Consider the following 19,482-nt stretch of genomic DNA (forward strand, 5'->3'; position numbering starts at 1 on the left):
GACTGTGTTGTAGATATGCTTTTCTGTTTATGGGTGTGAGATTTTTATTTCTATTGCTCCATAACACAAAGTTATGAATGTTTTGTCACTGCGTACATTATGCATCTTCAGTTTGTATACCGCAGTGTTTCTATGGAAGTATTTTCTCATGTCCTTCCTGACTCTCCTTTTGTCTAGTGTTTGTGATTTTGTTAAATGGCTCCTCTCATTGTCAAAGAATTGCTCTGTAACATCTGTGTATCTGTTCAGAAACATAGGTCTTTCTTGACCTAGTGTTTGTTCTTAGGCTGTTATCTCTCTTCTTGTTGGTTAATTACTGAAATTAAGTCACATATTTTTTAGTCTGTCATTGGACTTTCAGTATCATCACTGTAGACTTCTTTAAGTGGGAAGACCAAACTGGTAATGTACAACTCAGTTTGTATCTAATGTATATGGAGACTATCTTTTTGAATCTCGCTCTCTCCTTGTATCTAGAAACGATTTTGACATTGGCCAAAATGTTTTACTTCCTCTTAACACTTCTAATATTGTGTTCAAGTGACTTGTTTGGTAATTTTGTCTTGCTCTAAGTTCTTGCCTGTAGTTTCTTCTTTAAGAGAGCAATAGCCTGGTTTAGTTTTACTCTTCCCTTTCTTCACAAAATGTTCATATGCATTCACAGTGGCTCAGCTTCCTTCTGCATCTGACCAGTTCCAGAACCTGTAATGCTCATATATTTTCCGTTGGAGTCATGAGTGCACCATATATCAGGCCTATAATCATGGCATCAGCCTTAAATATATATAGGTATCACAGAACCCCTCTGATAAGTCATTTACAGATATCAAAAATAATAGTGGTCCCAGAACTGAGCCTCACTGGACCCTGTTACCTACTTTCGGATGGTCTGAAAAGTCACAGAAGAAACTAGTAGTGTCATTCATTCCTTCAAGTTCATGGGAAGGACACTCTCTTTCTCTGAAATTTAAATTCTTCAGGAGTTGAAAAGTAATCATTATCAGGTTCTTTGTGGCAGTTGTAGACACAGTCATCATCCTGGCTTTTTTAGACAAAAATCCAGTTTCCATGTCGCTTTCTGTGAAAATTATTACAATAGTCTTATGATCCTCTGGACAACTTTTGTAGTGGCCCATCCAGAGTTTCTGCACACTCCTTGAATTACTGCTGCAACCATATGACCAACTTGGGCCTGAATCCTTCAGAATTCAACTTAGATTTTGTTAGATTATTTCTGTGCTTTCCATATTTGTACTTTTGTCGCAGTCAGTTAATGCTAGAGGATGAATGTTTTCTGCAGTAAATATACTTTTGTATATATCACATCCAGTGCCATACCTATGTATCCTTCAGTTCAGAAATCCATTTGAATCATTTTTAATTGAAATATTGTTCATTTGCTTACACTTTACTCAAGGTCTGCTGATGAAATGATTTTGCAATGTTTTTGCTGTGCTTTTTCCATTCCTCTCCTCCTCTGTCTGTTTTTTGTCTTTTACTACATTCCCCTCTTCTAGAAAGTTAAATACAAGAAGGGGAGGGTTTCTATCCCCCTGCTCTTGCCCCCTTTAGTCGCCTTCTACGACTTGCGGGGAATACACGGGAAGTATTGTTTCTCCCCTATCCTCAGGGATAACCATGGAAAGTTTTGTGGGGCCTGGATGTTGAAAGGGAGCTGTGGTTTCGGTGCATTACACATGACAGCTAGAGACAGTGTGAACGAATGTGGCCTTTGTTGTCTTTTTCTAGCACTACCTCGCATGCTCACGGGGGAGGGGGGTGCTATTTCATGTGTGGTGGGGTGGCGACAGGAATGGATGAAGGCAGCAAGTATGAATATGTACATGTGTATATATGTATACGTCTGTGTATGTATATGCATGTATACATTGAAATGTATAGGTATGTAAATGTGTATGTGTGAGCGTTTATGTATATACATAAACGCTCACACACACACATATACATACCTATACATGTGTATGCGGATGGAATGGACCATTCTTTTGTTTGTTTCCGTGTGCTACCTCGCTAACGCGGGAGACAGCAACTAAGTATGACAACTAATAATAATACCTTCCCACTTACTTAGATGGGGTTAAATGTGTACGATCTCCCAGTTTATTCATGCATACACAACGATGCAAAATAAACATGAAATTTATGAATGTTTTCCATATCAACTGATCATACATACTCTTGAGCCAGACTGGTTAACCGGGCTTCGTTGGAATTTTATCAACCATGTATAGGACAACTGTGAAGCTTGGTGAAATCCCAATGTAAGATAATGCAATCCTCATCATTCCTTAATTCTGTCGTATCTTTAACATCATTCATAAACATATCTAAGTATGAACCCAGCCATTCTGTCATTTGCATCAATTGAAAATAGCGCAAGCCACTCTTAGAAGAGGCTCCTTTTCTAAATTGTCTCCTCACTTCCATCATGGCTTATCCCTCACCCGGCCAAAAAATATGGCTTTTTGCCAACCTTCTGTGTATTGTTGCATGCACTGAGCATATATGGAAAGATATCAGGAGGACTCTGTGCCTTAGATGGATCAAGACTTTCAGTTGTCTTCTTATGTGTTCTAACTTTCAGCACTTTCTTAAGTCTTCTTATCCACCCCTTCTCAATGTTTTTGGGATTATTGTGTCCTCCAGTGTGAATACACTTTTGGACATGTCGTTTAGTTCCTCACCTGTCGATCATTTTTAACATCTCTTCCCTCTGAACCTCTCAGCTTTATGAGATGTTCTTGAACCAAAAATGTAATGAGTTTATGGAATGTTTTGTAATTTCCATCTAACTTGGCTCATTTTTTTTCTTTTTCCAAAACTTCATTGTATTTCCTCTTCTGTGTTCTTGTACTCTTGTCTTGCTCTCTTATAATTTTCAAATGCCGGCTGTATCTTCTCCAGTCTCATACCCATTGCCTCTAGGAATTCCCTTAAAGAGGTGGCCATGACAAGTCTTCATACCTGGTAAACTTTAGTGCTGCTTCTATGCCTTTAGTTAGGGCAGTTCTAGTGTACTGTTTCCAGAGGCTTCTACCTAAATGATCCTACTGACTACTTTTACCTAATGTTCCAGCGTGCTACTGCTACCTATTTTTCCTGCCTAATGTTCCTACCTAATACTTCTTCAGCCCTTCATAGTAAGTCCCTATGGTCTTTTGCTTTTTGGCATCTTTTACTAAACCATGTATTTTGCTTTCAGCCTTTGTTTTTCTGTTTACTGCTAAAGGTACCCATATTGTGACTCCTTTGTTACAGATTTCATACTTCTTTTATATTTTGATAATTGAATTCATTTCTCAGTTTAAGTTCCCATTGAGTTGTTTTGCACTGTGTTCTTTACATGATTGTACCTGAGTGTGATTTTCTCTCTGATAGTATTATGCCCTTGTTAGCCATGTAGACTTATTCAGTCACTTGGATCACATGTGTTTATTTGTGTTGATACATATTATAAGATAATGAATTTAATTTTTGACTGGTGTTCTTAGCCCACAAACGATGAGTCACCGGTGATCTTAGGAGAACAAGTGATTGTGGAAAAAGGTCAAACTGTAGTCATCAGCAACCTGTCACTCTTCATTTCTGATACAGACACTGACCCTGAAGACTTGATTGTGATAGTTGAGCAACTGCCCAGTCATGGTGAGACATGGTAAAATTAGATATCCTTAAATGTATTTTTTCTTATTGTAATAAAGACAAATGTCATTAAGTAAATATATATATTTTTCACTTTATATTGAAATTTTTATGTGAGTTTCAGTATAATCATCATACTTTCCATATCTCTTCTGTCTTTTCTGTAGGAACTATGCACAAAAAGCTGTCTCCAGATGCTTCTATCAAGAAGAGTGAACTGCTTACTCGAGGACAGAGCTTCACCTTTCAAGACATTCAGGATGAGCTTATCCTTTACAGTCATGATGGTTCCAGAGATCCAGAGGATGTCATGGAAATCATGGTAATGACCCATAATTTATTGGAAGATGGTGGGAGTTATAAGTGTAGTATGTCTGGATATATAATAGAAGAATTTAAATTTTGCACATTTTAACTGGCGATCAGTCATATTTCTATTTTAAGACTTGATAATGGATGTACAAAAAAATATAGAGTTTGAGGGATTAAAAATCATTAATGTCTACTAAGCCCCATTAGTATCCGAAAGAGCACTTTAGGTGTATCTATGAGGATTCGCCCTCTTCAACTATGATAAATCATATGAAGCTGGAAGGCTCATGTTAAAAGGATTTAACATCCATTATGTACCCTTCTCAAGCTAATTCTCAATAGCTTCCCTTTTCCTAAAATCAAATTGCTTTTGTCAAAAAAGCGTATAAAAGAATTATCATTTCATTCAGATCTAGATTTATGATAAAAATATTTTGTTTTATAAAAAAAGAAAAAGGGAATACTTTCACTGTGGTTTTGAACTTTTATCATATTATACATAACTTTTTTCATACTTTATTCCTATTTCCCACTTTCCTGAGGTAGTGCCAGGAACAGACAAAGGAAGGCCATATTTGCTCACATCCAATCTCTAGCTGTCATGTGTTATGCACCTAAACGATAGCTCCCTATCCACAACCAGATCTAAAATCAAAACTGACTAAAACGAAAAATAAGGAACAAGCAAAAATTAAGTGATAAATCTACCTTCACAACAGGGTCTAAGATACCACCAGTGTTGTGGCAGCTAACACTTCTGTTGTCTCCTTACTTTTTTTATGCTTAAGTTAAAGCACGGCCTTTATGTAGACTTGTTCGTAACTTTAGCATTTTAGATACCTGGGGGTGGATATGGCAGCCAGTTGAATGGCAGGAGCCAAAGTAAACCATTGGGTGGGTGAGGGGGTAGAGATCAGTCTCTATGGGTAAAGATGAGTACATTTGATGGTGTAGTGATCCCATCAGTGTTGTGTGGAAGGAAGGAGTGGGCCTCAGAAAAAAATGTAGGATGGATGTGTTGGAAATTAGGTGTATGGGGACAATATGTGTTTAAGAAAGGTTAGTTGAATGGAAATGATGGGATGGGAAAGGAATATGGTGAAGAGGTGAATGTGTATGAAAGACCCGAAGAGAATGTGCTGGATAGATTTCAACACAGAGAATATGAGGGGGAGGATATACATGTTGGAAGTGGGGGGGAACAAGTAGAAGAGGGAAATCAAGGAGTAGGTGGAAGGATGGAGTAAGGGTTGCTTTAGGTGTTCAGGGCCCAAACATTTAGGAAGGTGGAAGGCATGCAAAGAATGGAATGATGTGATATGTAAGGAGTGATGTGCTTTTGATTGGTGGGGCAAAGCATGTAGGGTGGTTGGGGAAAGCTACTGTGGGGCCTGGTCATAAAAGGGAGGTCTGTTTTTGGTGCATTTTACTTGACAGCTTGAAAGTGGATATGAGTGAAGGAGGCCATTTCTTTATTTCTTCTTGGCACTACTTCTCCATTACAGGAAACTGTGAGCATGTATGGAAATGAATTAGAATCATGTCTTAGTAAATGCATAAAAAGAGAGATTATATTCATATCTCAGTAATCAAAAGGCTAGAAACGAAAGAAACACTGCAAGTCATTTCCATCACTGCACTAATATGAACTATTGAAAAGAGTAGTAGTGGCTGTTAGTACCCCGCCGTTTCCCCTCTGCATTTGACATAATAGACATGAGCAGGTTGCTGAATGGTCAGTAATTTGCAGTGATTGAGTGTCTTCGTGCCTAATATGATTTACAATGACTGAAGGTGAATCCTCATTGATGTATTGCATTTTAGGGAGAAAATAGTGTTTTAACCCTCCAACAAGGGTTCTGTTAGGAGATGAGAAAAATTAATAGACTTGAGATAGTATTCATACTTTGTTTCATAGCTGTAACCAACTTTCAGGTGAGTGACAGCAACCATGAAACTGGTGGAATAGTTGAATTCGTTATCCTTCAGAAGACTGATGAGGCGCCAAGACTGCGTCTCAATCATGGCCTCACACTCAAGGCTGGTGAAGCCTCAGTCATTTCCCCATCACTCCTCATTGCTGAAGATGTTGATTCTGAAACAGAGATGATCAAATACATAGTGACTAGTTTGCCCGTATCTGGGAAGCTTGAGGTATACAAGCCTCATTCTGATAATTGGACACCAATAATTATTGGATCTATGTTCACCCAAAAAGACATCTTAGATAGCAACGTTCGGTAAGAAGGAATTATGTTTTTCAGTTTTTTAAAGCTCAGTTGTTTAGTAGCTTAGAGATAATGCAAAATGGAAACAATAAAGTGAGAAATGAGCTGTATAGATAAAGGGATTGTTAAAATGGAAGATTTAAGTGCTTAGGTGGTTTGGGCACTTGGGAATCACGGATGCAGGAAGGATAGATAAAAGAATGTTGTTGGATGAGAAGAAAGGATGGGGAGACTTGAGTTAGATGTAAGAAAGGAGTTCAGGAGTAGATGGTCAAAAGGGGTACATAATGATTGTGTTTGGAATGGTGCATAGGTACAGATCCCTGAAGGGAAACTGCAAATGCAACTGTGACGTATCAGGGTAGATATTTTGTGCATAATAAGATGAATGTAGAAATGTATGGTTCTTTTTTCCATTCTGTGTAATATAATTGTTTAATAGGTTTGTGCATAAGAAAGATACACCAAGTGGAATAGACACCATAAGGTTCAACCTCCAAGATACAGAAGGGAACATGATGATGGACCAGGCCTTCTCCATCACAGTACTGGAGGATCAAGTGCCACCGCACATTATTTTCAATGAAGGCCTTACACTCATGGAAGATGCCTCAGCTGCTATAACAACAGATTTCTTGTCAGCTACAGATGCAGAGATGGATCCTTTGGAATTAAAATTCTTTGTAAGTATTGCACCATTTACCCAAGAAATTTCACATGCTGTAGTTCAGTCCATTGACAGCACATTGACCCCAGTATACCACATTATTCCAATTTTCTCAATCCACTCAATCCAGTGCATGCCTTTCACCTTCCTGCATGTTCTGGCCCCAGTCAATCAAAATCTTTTTCACTCCATCCTTCCATCTTCAGTTTGGTCTCCCAGTTTTCCTTGTTCCCTCCATTTCTGCCTCATATATCCTCTTTGTCAAATTTTTCTCTCATTCTCTCCATTTGTCCTAGAAATTTCAACACACACTGGCATGAAAATGATGTCTTAACTACTAAAACTAAGAATTTTAATTTATCCACAGATAACTTTAAAGCACATCCTGTAATCAGCCAAATCATTATGAAAGAATTATAAAGAAATGATAACGTGAAAAGGTAGTTGAACTCACATCTCGTTACCCAGGCCAACCTCCCTCCAACACAACCCTCCTTAACCATACAACCACAGGGCACCCACCACTTTACCTTTAATGGTCAGGCCAGCATAATGTCCAGCATTAAGGAAGATTGAATCTGTGTGATGGTGTTGTGATTTAAAAACTTCATGAATTGTTTGTACCTGATAAGGCAAATAGCCTCCATGAAACATGGTGCATTAAGAAAAATTACATGTTGAATAAAATTATCTGAACTCATCCTGGGCTTGTGAAATGTCTGGGGTAAACTATGGAAAGGTCTGTTGGGCCTGGATGTTGATAGGGATCTGTGGTTTCAGTGCATTACACATGACAGCTAGGGACTGAGTGTGAACAAATGAGGCCTTTTTTTGTCTGTTTTCCTGGCGCTACTTTGCTGAAGCAGGGGTAGCAATGCTGTTTCCTGCATTACCAAAGGGGTAGCACTGGGAATGGATGAAGGCAAGCTAGTATGAATATGTACATGTGTACATATGTATATGTCTGTGTATGTGTTTGTATATGTTGATATGTATATGTGCGTGTATGGACATTTATGTACATATATGTGTATATGAGTAAATGAGCCATTCTTTGTCTGTCTCCTGGTGCTACCTCGTTGACGTGGGAAATGGTGATCAAGTATATCAAATAAATGAATGTTATATTATATTGTATTATAGAAGGCATATGATAGAGTTGATAGAGATGCTCTGTGGAAGGTATTAAGAATATATGGTGTGGGAGGCAAGTTGTTAGAAGCAGTGAAAAGTTTTTATCGAGGATGTAAGGCATGTGTACGTGTAGGAAGAGAGGAAAGTGATTGGTTCTCAGTGAATGTAGGTTTGCGGCAGGGGTGTGTGATGTCTCCATGGTTGTTTAATTTGTTTATGGATGGGGTTGTTAGGGAGGTGAATGCAAGAGTTTTGGAAAGAGGGGCAAGTATGAAGTCTGTTGGGGATGAGAGAGCTTGAGAAGTGAGTCAGTTGCTGTTCGCTGATGATACAGCGCTGGTGGCTGATTCATGTGAGAAACTGCAGAAGCTGGTGACTGAGTTTGGTAAAGTGTGTGAAAGAAGAAAGTTAAGAGTAAATGTGAATAAGAGCAAGGTTATTAGGTACAGTAAGGTTGAGGGTCAAGTCAATTGGGAGGTGAGTTTGAATGGAGAAAAACTGGAGGAAGTGAAGTGTTTTAGATATCTGGGATTGGATCTGGCAGCGGATGGAACCATGGAAGCGGAAGTGGATCATAGGGTGGGGGAGGGGGCGAAAATTCTGGGAGCCTTGAAGAATGTGTGGAAGTCGAGAACATTATCTCGGAAAGCAAAAATGGGTATGTTTGAAGGAATAGTGGTTCCAACAATGTTGTATGGTTGCGAGGCATGGGCTGTGGATAGAGTTGTGCGCAGGAGGATGGATGTGCTGGAAATGAGATGTTTGAGGACAATGTGTGGTGTGAGGTGGTGTGATCGAGTAAGTAACATAAGGGTAAGAGAGATGTGTGGTAATAAAAAGAGCGTGGTTGAGAGAGCAGAAGAGGGTGTTTTGAAATGGTTTGGGCACATGGAGAGAATGAGTGAGGAAAGATTGACCAAGAGGATATATGTGTCGGAGGTAGAGGGAACAAGGAGAAGAGGGAGACCAAATTGGAGGTGGAAAGATGGAGTGAAAAAGATTTTGTGTGATCGGGGCCTGAACATGCAGGAGGGTGAAAGGAGGGCAAGGAATAGAGTGAATTGGAGCGATGTGGTATACCGGGGTTGACGTGCTGTCAGTGGATTGAATCAAGGCATGTGAAGCGTCTGGGGTAAACCATGGAAAGCTGTGTAGGTATGTATATTTGCGTGTGTGGACGTATGTATATACATGTGTATGGGGGTGGGTTGGGCCATTTCTTTCGTCTGTTTCCTTGCGCTACCTCGCAAACGCGGGAGACAGCGGCAAAAAAAATAAAAGAAAAAAAATGTTATATTATTTTTTTTCATACTATTTGCCATTTCCTGCATTAGCAAGGTAGCATTAAGAACAGAGAACTGGGCCTTAGAGGGAATATCCTCACCTGACATTATATTATTTTTTTTTTTTTTTGTTTCCGCTGTCTCCCGCGTTTGCGAGGAATGGAGAGAATGAGTGAGGAAAGATTGACCAAGAGGATATATGTGTCGGAGGTGGTGCCAGGAAAACAGATAAAAAAAGGCCACATTCGTTCACACTCTGTCTCTAGTTGTCATGTGTACTACACCAAAACCACAGCTCCCTATCCATGTATGTGTATATATTTGTATGTGAGTGGATGGGTCTTTCTTCATCTGTTTCCTGGCACTACCTTACTAATGCAGGAAACGGCTATCAAGTATGTGTGTACTGTATAGTAAGCAAATCCATTGTAATATTCTCAGAGTTAATGGACCATACCTGATGTGTAATTTACTAACTACTTTGCTAAGCTGGTGAGTGGGCCTGAACATGGACAACTGGAACTAACGACAGCTCCTGGAAAAGCTGTGTCAGAGTGGACTCAGCGCACCCTGGAATTGGGGATACTTCAGTACCAGCATCAGACCATGGATGAAAGCACTGCAGACCAGTTCACCTTTGTTGTTTCAGATGGGTTAGAAGATATTCTCATTAGCTTTATCCTGTTTTGTTAAAACATTGGGGCTTATAAGACCGTTGTTGATGTAGATTCAGTAAGGTTGAGAAATTGTTGAGTCTACATAACATGTTTATAGAAATGGTATATGAATTATGGTTTATGTAATAATATTGATGAGTTTTGTACTTAATAGCTAAACTATATTTAAACAAATTATTTACAGTCTTCTGTAACCCCCACAGTTACAACAACGTAAGCCAGTCATTCTACATTAGCATCATTCCTGTGGATGATGAACTGCCCCTTCTGGTCACACATCATATCAGAGTTCAAGAAGGAACAAGGAAAATAATCTCCCAATATGAACTGGAAGCTTTAGATCCTGACACAAAAGATGAGCTTATAATTTTTGATATAGTAAAGCTTCCTCAACATGGACGATTGCAGATTTCAAAGGATGATGATTTTGTAGACACTAAGGTTGGTATTATTAAAAGAGGTTAACTTCAGTTTTGCATAAAGAGTAGATGCTGTATGTCATTATATGTAGTTACAACCATTTAAGGAGCACAACGTTTTTTTGAGGACTTCTAATGACTTACTATTTCATGGATTAGTAATTCTCTTTTAAGACTGTATTCACTCTCCAGCCACCTTTGGTGAAGAGGCAGTGGCCTTCCCAACCACTGGTGAGGTGATAGTCCACCCAACCTTTAGTGAGGAGGCAGTGGCCCTCCCAGTTTCTGGTGAGGAGGTAGTGGTCCCCCTTATCCCTGATGAGGAAGCAGTGGCCCTCCCAATTACTGGTGAGGAGGTAGTGGTCCTGCCTTTCCCACTGGTGTGGGAATAGAAGGCCTCCCAACTTGTATCTAGGAGTTAGTGGTCCTGTCTACCACTGGAGAGGATTCATACTAATCTTGGTTTTCATGCTGTTGATTGCCAAGCAAACTTTAGTAACCATAGGACTAGAATATCATAGGCTGAGTAGTGACAACATTAATCCTGCTAGGTTTGAGAAGAGTGTTTGATTGCCTGTTTTTGTTTCTTAACTTTCATTAAGAAATTTTTCATTGTCATGAGGGAATTTTCAGTCACTACAGTGGTGTGCATGTTCTTAGAGCATTCACTATCCCTTATCAATATTCTGCTTTTACTCTTACAAGAAAAGGAAAATTGGCCATGAGAGAACCCAGCAAAAAGATGCATTTTTCTTGGAAAAATAGATGGGTCTAATGCTTCCAAATCTTTAAAAAGTGTTGTCCAAGGGAGACTGCATTGAAATTCTACTTGCTATTTCATTGTAAAAATAAAAGCATTTTAATATGAACAATTGAACTTCTTGTAGTGAAACTTAAAGTGATTGTGATAGCATCTTTTTAACTCCAGCCCCCATTGTGGTCAGAATTGTTGTGTTGGATTTTACGACATTTATGAAGCATGTGAATATGGTATGGCCAAGATTACATTTATGTATTGATTGAATTCACTGAAAATCAGTTGAATGAAGGCAAGAAGTGGAAGATACAGTTTAGTTGATGGTTTCTTTAGTTTCTGGAATATGTTCTCGCAAACCAGCTTTCAGTATAACATCAATAAGTACAAAATCAAAGCACTGTATTGTTTAAAGGGTCTGGACACAACCACATGAAGGAAAAGCCACTGTGCTTGGCAAAGATGCAGCAGCTTGTAAAGCTTAATTGACAGTCTTGCAGAGCTACTAATCTTTTTGAGCTGCTAGAAAAACAATTTGTACTCTTCTAGTCCCAGATAATCTAGTCCTCTGGGCAGCCTTATGCATGCTAATGATGTACATAATGCAGCTGAATGGCAGGTAGACCTCTATGAACAAACCAGGAATTTCATCTCTCTTTAGCGAGGATAATGAGTGAAGAGGCTCAAGTGTAGCATTGGATCAATCAGCACCAAAGCCTATTGAAAATCTCTTTTAGGGATGATATTCGAAGTTATCAAAAAGCATGACAATGTGAGAGTGTAAAACATTAGTTGATTCATCCCACACAGGAATAAGACAAAAAGAATTAATGTCATCAGTCACAACAATTCAAACACCCTTACACAAGTGATAATTTAGTGCAACCTTTGATGGTAGATTCATCTAAAGTGAGGAAGAACTATTTTGCCATTGCATTTGAACCAACTGCTAAAAACTTTACTGATCTATTATATTCTTTACAATAGCAGTTGCTTTAGTTCTCCTACATTCTCCCTTATTATTTCAGACTCAGGATATATAGCCTGAACAAGTTTAGGAATATATTACACTATTGTCAGTTCCCGATCATATACAGCAATGAATGCTGCAAGCAGAATTTTCACTTATTTTAACTGTTTCACTTCAACAAAAATTATTCTTGTTTTTGGAAGAAGTCAATAACAGATAGATACTTGAAGAGTGCCGACACTTTTCGGTGTGTTTTTTTTTAATTTGCATGTTTTTTTGAGTTGCCTTTTCCATCCTTCAAATTTAAATCTACTGTGCATACTGAACCTCTAAACTCATTATTTCCAACAATACTTTCTTTTCTTTTTCACTGGGGCACTGGTAGGTGTCTCATGCCCACTACATTGTTATTCAGAAGATATAGTACTTATTGGTCTCGTAATGCACTCCAACCTAAAGCCATGGTTGATCTGAATATTCAACATGAAAGATGTGGGTCTGCCCAAAGCAGGAATCAGATGCATTCAGACCACATTTTTGGAGATTTTTTTTTTCAAAAATTTGAATTTCTTTTTTTCAGAATTTCTGGAAATATCCAGACTTTTTATAGCATCTGGCAATGATGCTTTGCAAAAGCACTAAACCCATGCCACCCAAGCCACTCCACAAACAACCTACCACCCCCTCCTACCCCTGCTTCACACCTCAGCAGCTTATACATAAAGTTTCTCCCAACAACCATAACATTGACAAACCATTTACACACAGGAATGACATGACAAGCACTAAACAGATGCTCTCTAATGATAGTCATTTACCCCACTTCACCATACATACACCCATCTGAAACGTCACTCCCAAGGCTTGTACAAGTTGAGCTTACTTGTGCACACAAGTAAGCTCCAACTTCATCAGAAGTGTCATTTATGCACAGCAACTGATTCACACCTAATCTCCCCTATTCTCAGCGTACCCTAGACTTGCCCCTAAGATCTTTGTGTTCAACCTTCCTCCCCACTGTCCAAAAACCAAATTTTTTCAGTCTTTCATGCCCATTATACCAAAAGGAATTATTTTCAGGTGTTTCCTGTATTTTGTGATCGAGATTATGATGCATCTTTTTGAATGCTGTTTGTGGCAGGAAAAGATTTACTCAAAATTTAGATATTGATTAACTTTACTGTAAATACCTTTTCCATATTTCTCTTCATCAGGATTTTACAATGCTGGATGTTTACAATGGGAATATTTCTTACCTTCATGATGGTTCTGACACATCGCAAGACTCTTTCAGCATCATAGTGTCAGATTCCACAAACAATATGTATCGGCATGGGAGGGGTGAGGAAGTCACTGCTGAGCCATACTCAGTCCATGTGGAGATCTCATCTGTAGATGATGGGACACCATTACTCATGGCAAACAGAGGACTACAGTTTTTACAACATAAGGAAGGCAAGGTGGGTTGCAATGTATATAGATTTAGCAAACAAGGGCTTGTCAAAAATAAACCATTTGCTGGTTCTGGAAATTCTGCACAATTCTTGTACCTAAGAATGGGAACAAGTGTTAATGGTCTTTATATAAGATATAGTAATTATGAGGAAGTGGTAATGGAAATATCCAGTGAAAAACTAAAGCCATGTTTCATGAGAGAAAGTTTAGGTACTTGGGTATAATTGGATGCAGGGTTTGAAAGTGATTGATTCATAAATCTACTGATTCCTCCAAGAAAGTTATAAATGATTCATATACTGTGTGGATGAAGCCATTAGTTAGTTATGCTTCCCTAAGTTAAGCTACAGTTATGAAATCCAAAGAAATAGCTAATGAAGTATTTAAAAATGATACCATTAGGATAGATTCCGATGTGCCCAGGTGGACTGACAGTGGTGATTTAAGAATTGCACAATATGTAACTGAGACATGATTTTTTTTTAAGGTCTGATTGTATTTCATTTGGTTTATATCAGAAATAGCAAAACCAGTCACAGAAATTCCCTTTTCCCCAGTGTTGGTCCAGAAGATCACAGGGTCACATGCAAGACTAAGTTCTAATAAAACTTTAATTACAATGACACCTTTCTAAAGGAAGGATCAGAGGAAGGCAGGAAATGGCAGACAGGTCTGAAATGATTTTTTGTTTTAGTGAAACTTTGAAGTTACTTCATCACATGAGAAAGTACATGCTGAAGGAGGGCATTTATGCACAGTAAGCAACAGTTGCTAATCTTTGTTTCTGTTAAAGTTAGACAAGTGAGTAGACTTTATATAAATATGAGATGGTTTTTTAGTGTATTTATGAGTATGCCTAAAAAGGAGAAAGGAAAATTATAGACATAGGTATTGTTAATTGAAATCTACTGAGAAAACAAGAGCATAGATATTGAAAAAACATATGTTAAAAGGTAATATTGTAAGTTGGTACAGGTTTCAGTTTATGGTAGCACTTCATATGTAAAATTATTGTTAGAATGGTTGATATCAAAGATTCTTACATGTAATACTTCACCTCCTGCAGTCTGAACATTACTGACTTCCATTTTTGTTTTCCCACAGTTCTCTTGCTGGACATGATTGATTTTTTTTCCCTACTACCCCAGAACTTGATTCATCACAATACGTGAACTTTAGAGAGTATCTCAAATTGTTCTTTTTTATTTTTTGACAGGCTCAAAATTTAATCACAACACATGAACTTCATGTAGAGGATGAAGACACACTTCCAGAGAGTCTTCAGTTTTCTGTAACCCGTCCCCCAGCCCATGGTGTTTTGAGATTGACCACACATGAAAGGCCTATCTCTTCATTTACACAAGGTTAGCTGTATTGAGAATGAGATGATTTTCAGTCAGATTTTAAAAATAAAAGTTAGTAATTGTAGCTTTTTTTTTCTTGATTGTAGCTTTTTGTCTTGGAAGTTGAATTTAAATTCTTGAATATTATAAGTGTATAACAGGTCTTATGAGGAGTATAGGCTTATCAATTTATGTCAATATCTTAGAGGAAAGTTTGTTAGTTTTTTGTGTGAGAAAATGATTTCCCAGGAAATTTTTGTTTTACATAATTTTTGCACGCGATAGTATTTGAATGATGGTGACAAGACTTCTGTGCAGTCAGAGTAGCTGAATTCCTGAGGTGGACTTGTTTCCCATTTCCTGCATTCTTCTTATTTTCTAGTTTTTCTTTCTTTCATACTCATTTGTCATTTTTCATGTTAAAGAGGTAATGCCAGGAAGAGATGAAGAAGGGCCTCATTCTCTCATCCAGTTTCCAGCTGTCGTGTGTAATGCATTGATACCACAGCCCCATTCCACAACCAGGACCCACAGACCTTTCTGTGGTTTTCCCAGGCTGTTTCATATGCTCTGGTTCAGTCTTTTGACAGCACATCACCACTTGTATGCTATATCACTCTAATTCACCCTATCCCATGCTCACCTTTCATCATCTTACATGTTTGGGCCTCAGGCATTTAAAAGTTTCTCCTTACCCCCTCCACATCTTGCACATGTAGTTTCTTTTTCAACATTCCCATAATCATTCTCTTCTTATATCCAAATCATTTTGGCACAACCCCTTCACCTATCTCAACCACACTCTTCTTATTACTACACCTCTCTCATACTGTCATCAAATATTTCACCTTCCCCCACACTTTATCTATTGCCCATGCCTTGTATCCATATATCACTGGAATTACTGTACCATTAATCATACCCATTTTTTCCCTAAAAAAAAAAAGACCTATCCAAACACTCCCCAGTACCCACCTTGGACCTTTGCCCCTCACCTGCTCTATGACTTTCTTGTGCTTATGTGGTTCCATTCACTGCCATGTCCACTCCCAAGTATCTAAGTCTTCACTTCCTCCAAATTTTCTCTATGCAAATTCACACCTCAGCTAACCTGTTCCCCTGCCCTGCTAAACCTAATAATCTTACTTTTATTAACATTTACTCTTGATTTCCTCCTGAACCACCCCATCCATAAACAGATTAAACATCTGTGGTGTCATCACAGATCCCAACCACTAACCAACCTTCTCATGGAACCCCCCACTCTCCCCTCTACCTACTCGCATACACACCTTACACTCATAATATTATAAACCTACAAAGTTAGTCTATCTCTATATCTGATGCCTCTTCCCTTCTGGAATTTCTGTAAGAAGGTGGCCAAGGCAAGAGAGTCTCCATAACTAGTGAACTCCATTGCTGATCCTTATCCTTTAGTGCCTCATCCTTAACAGGCCATGACAGAGGCAAGTCTCACAATTTTTGCGGAGGCTCCTATCTAATGTTCCTACTGAATACTTCTACCTAATGCTCTTGTATATAACAGGGTTGATAGACATGCTTGCAGGAGCAAGCATGTCCATCATCCCTATCATATGCTTTCTCCTGATTCATTTATGATACATGCTTTCTGCTTCTTAGAATATTTCTGTGTTTAAAGGAAATACCAGGTCCACACATCCTCTTCCACTCCTGAAACCACACCATATACAAGACTGTAATGTGCACCTATCAAATTTTATTAGGGTGTGCAATCAATCTCCACTCTAAACCAGTTTTCTCTCAGTATTTCATAAGTCATCACCCATACATAGCCTAACATTTTTGATTCCTTTTTTTCATTTCTGCCTTTGTTAGGAAATTAATTGTGCAGAACTGAATGTCATATTCTCAACCCCATAGATTGGTAGAGTGGATCAAAAATAAAAGCTTGTATAGAGAAGAGAATGTTTGCCATCAAATGATGCACCCAGTGAGAGCCCCATACCACTATCCAAGTCCCAGGATTTCAAAATGTCATGGTGTGTTTACTAATCATAATGAGAAAATATTCATTATCATAGGTTGTTTCAACTTATATTCCCATTTTGTGTTTCAAGAGTGTTTTGTGTTAATGTTACCTTTATTTTCTCAAACAGCTGACATCATTGCAAGTCGTTTATACTACGAACTTACCACCTATGCACGTGACATAACCAGTGATGAGTTCATCTTTGAAATAAAGGACAGTAAACCCAATGTTGTGTCAGATAACATCTTCCACATTCAATGGTCATGGATTGTAATGGCCCAAAAGGAGTATAATGTGACAGAAACAAGTGGTATGATTAAGATTTTAGTGAAGAGAACTGGAAACATAAAGCATCATTCATCAGTCATCTGCATCACTCATGGAGGATCTGCAAAGGGAAGGCCAAAAGAGTCACAACAAAAGGATTTTACAGTTGTTTCTGAACCTGTAGATTTTGCTGAGGGAGAGACAGAAAAATACTGTCTTATACCAATTCATGATGATCAGGAATTTGAAGGCCCTGAAGTTTTTAGTGTTAAACTATCTGATCCAAATTATGCACTGTTGGGAAAGCCAAAAAAGTCATTGGTAACAGTTAATGACATGGAGGATAAACCCTCAGTTGTTTTTGAAACTGATCATTTTATGGTTGACGAGACTGAGGGATTCATATATGCTCGCTTAAAACGTAGTGGAGATATCAACCAGCCTGTTTCTGTTATGTGTGTTAGTGAAGATGGATCTGCCAAAGGATCCCTTCCTGGCAATTTATCAAGTGGAACAGACTTTATCCATCGTCTTCACAATGAATCTTCCAGGGTTGTGTTTCCTCCTGGCGTTCGAGTTTCTTCTTGTAATGTGAAAATTATTGATGATCCAGTGTTTGAACTCAATGAAGATTTCCATTTAATGTTGAAAGACCCATCTGTGGGTGTGACACTTGGTGAAATTTGGGAGGCCTCTGTTACTATCAGAGGACCTAATGATCAAAGTACAATTGGCTTCGTTCAGGCAGAATACAACGTATCCGAGAGTGAAGGCATGGTGTCAGTGCATTTAGAACGTAATGGTGTAGATATAAATTACCCATCAACTGTTTGGTGTGCTACTAAATCATTTAATCCAGAGGAGGCTCAGCCCTCGCTTGACTATGTACCCCATTCAGAACAAGTGAATTTCATTAAAGGGCAAGAGAGTGCCACATGTACCATTAATCTTATTGATGATAGCACAATTCCAAAAGTTGAAGGTCCAGAACGATTTAAAGTCTTCATTAGTACTACCCAAAATGCATCTTTGAGCAGTGCGACTTCAGAAACTATTGTGACAATACTGGATGAGGAAGATGCTCCTTCCATGCAGTTTACTGTGCCTGAGGTTAAAGTACGAGAAAATCAGACTTTAGTGAAAATCCCAATTCATCGTACAGGAGATCTGAGTCGAGTGTCAAGCGTTTACTGTTTCACACGTCAACGATCTGCCAAAGCAGGCATCGACTTTATGGAGCGGCCAAACACAAAGGATTCAATAGTCACATTTCCCAAAGGTGTCTCTAAAGTTGAATGTGAAGTTGGCCTGCTAGATGACTTGGTGTATGAAAAAGAAGAAAAATTTATTGTCAAATTATCTCATCCAGATTCACCATCAGGCCTTCTTCCATACATTGGTGAAAATAAAATAGTTCGAATAACCATAATAGACTGGGAGGACAGGCCAAGAATATCATTACAGCATGGTACACATACAGTTGCTGAGCCTCGAGTGAGGGATTTAACTTCCAGCCTCACTGTTCCCATAATCAGATTGGGAGACACATCTCAAGCTTCACGTGTGATGGTTTCTACTCGAGATGGTTCTGCTACTTCTGGGTCCAACTATCACCCACTTCACACTGAAGTAGAGTTTGCACCAGGGGATACAGTGTAAGTCAAAGTACTGTATTTAAGTGGTTTTTCATGAAACTGATTTTTCACCTTCAGGATAGTAATACAATACAAGTAGTACATTGTTTAAGTGGCAGTTAAGGATATTCTGTCTCTGAGAGCCTCAAATAGTATATAGAATAGTTGACAAAATTGACACTATAACCACTGTCTCTCCCATTGTGCTCCCTTAGTTAGCTTCAGTAAATAAATATAAAGGGAATTGCAGATTCAGAAAATTTATTGTCGTCAGTTTTCTGGAACAGATCGGAAAAGGAAATATTTAACCATGGTTGTAATCTATTACTTTACAGTTTTAATGCTTTCCAGTCTTATCTCTCTACCAAATTCACAAATATATTAGGTATGCATTTAAGGAAATAATCTTAAACTTTGCCTTACATTTGGCATGCTAGATGGGAGATGATTAAATTTTACTCTTGCATTTCTCAGTACATGATATGCCTTTCATCATGAACTCATCCCTCTCTAACAGCTGGCTTAAAATTATCCGGGTATCTATTTATCAGTATCAAGTTTTCCATATCTCATACGAAGAATAAGGTGTCACATGCAGATTTCTCACCAGCCAGCACGTTTACTGACATTACTACGCTTCAAAATTCAAGAATCAGGAGCTGTAA

General features: G+C 38.4%; 1 protein-coding gene across 1 annotated transcript in view; it reads left to right on the top strand.

Moving 5' to 3' along the window:
* Positions 1-19,482, top strand: part of LOC139757619 (extracellular matrix organizing protein FRAS1-like) — a 163,999-nt gene that overhangs the window by 122,492 nt on the left and 22,025 nt on the right. Inside the window, 9 exon segments of the mRNA XM_071678266.1 lie at positions 3,513-3,666; positions 3,831-3,985; positions 5,911-6,215; positions 6,646-6,886; positions 9,777-9,940; positions 10,168-10,405; positions 13,322-13,567; positions 14,779-14,926; positions 17,044-18,838. Coding sequence (XP_071534367.1) covers positions 3,513-3,666; positions 3,831-3,985; positions 5,911-6,215; positions 6,646-6,886; positions 9,777-9,940; positions 10,168-10,405; positions 13,322-13,567; positions 14,779-14,926; positions 17,044-18,838 — 3,446 coding nt within the window.

The sequence above is a fragment of the Panulirus ornatus genome, chromosome 27 (genome assembly GCF_036320965.1).
Source record: "Panulirus ornatus isolate Po-2019 chromosome 27, ASM3632096v1, whole genome shotgun sequence".
Classification (NCBI taxonomy): domain Eukaryota; kingdom Metazoa; phylum Arthropoda; class Malacostraca; order Decapoda; family Palinuridae; genus Panulirus; species Panulirus ornatus.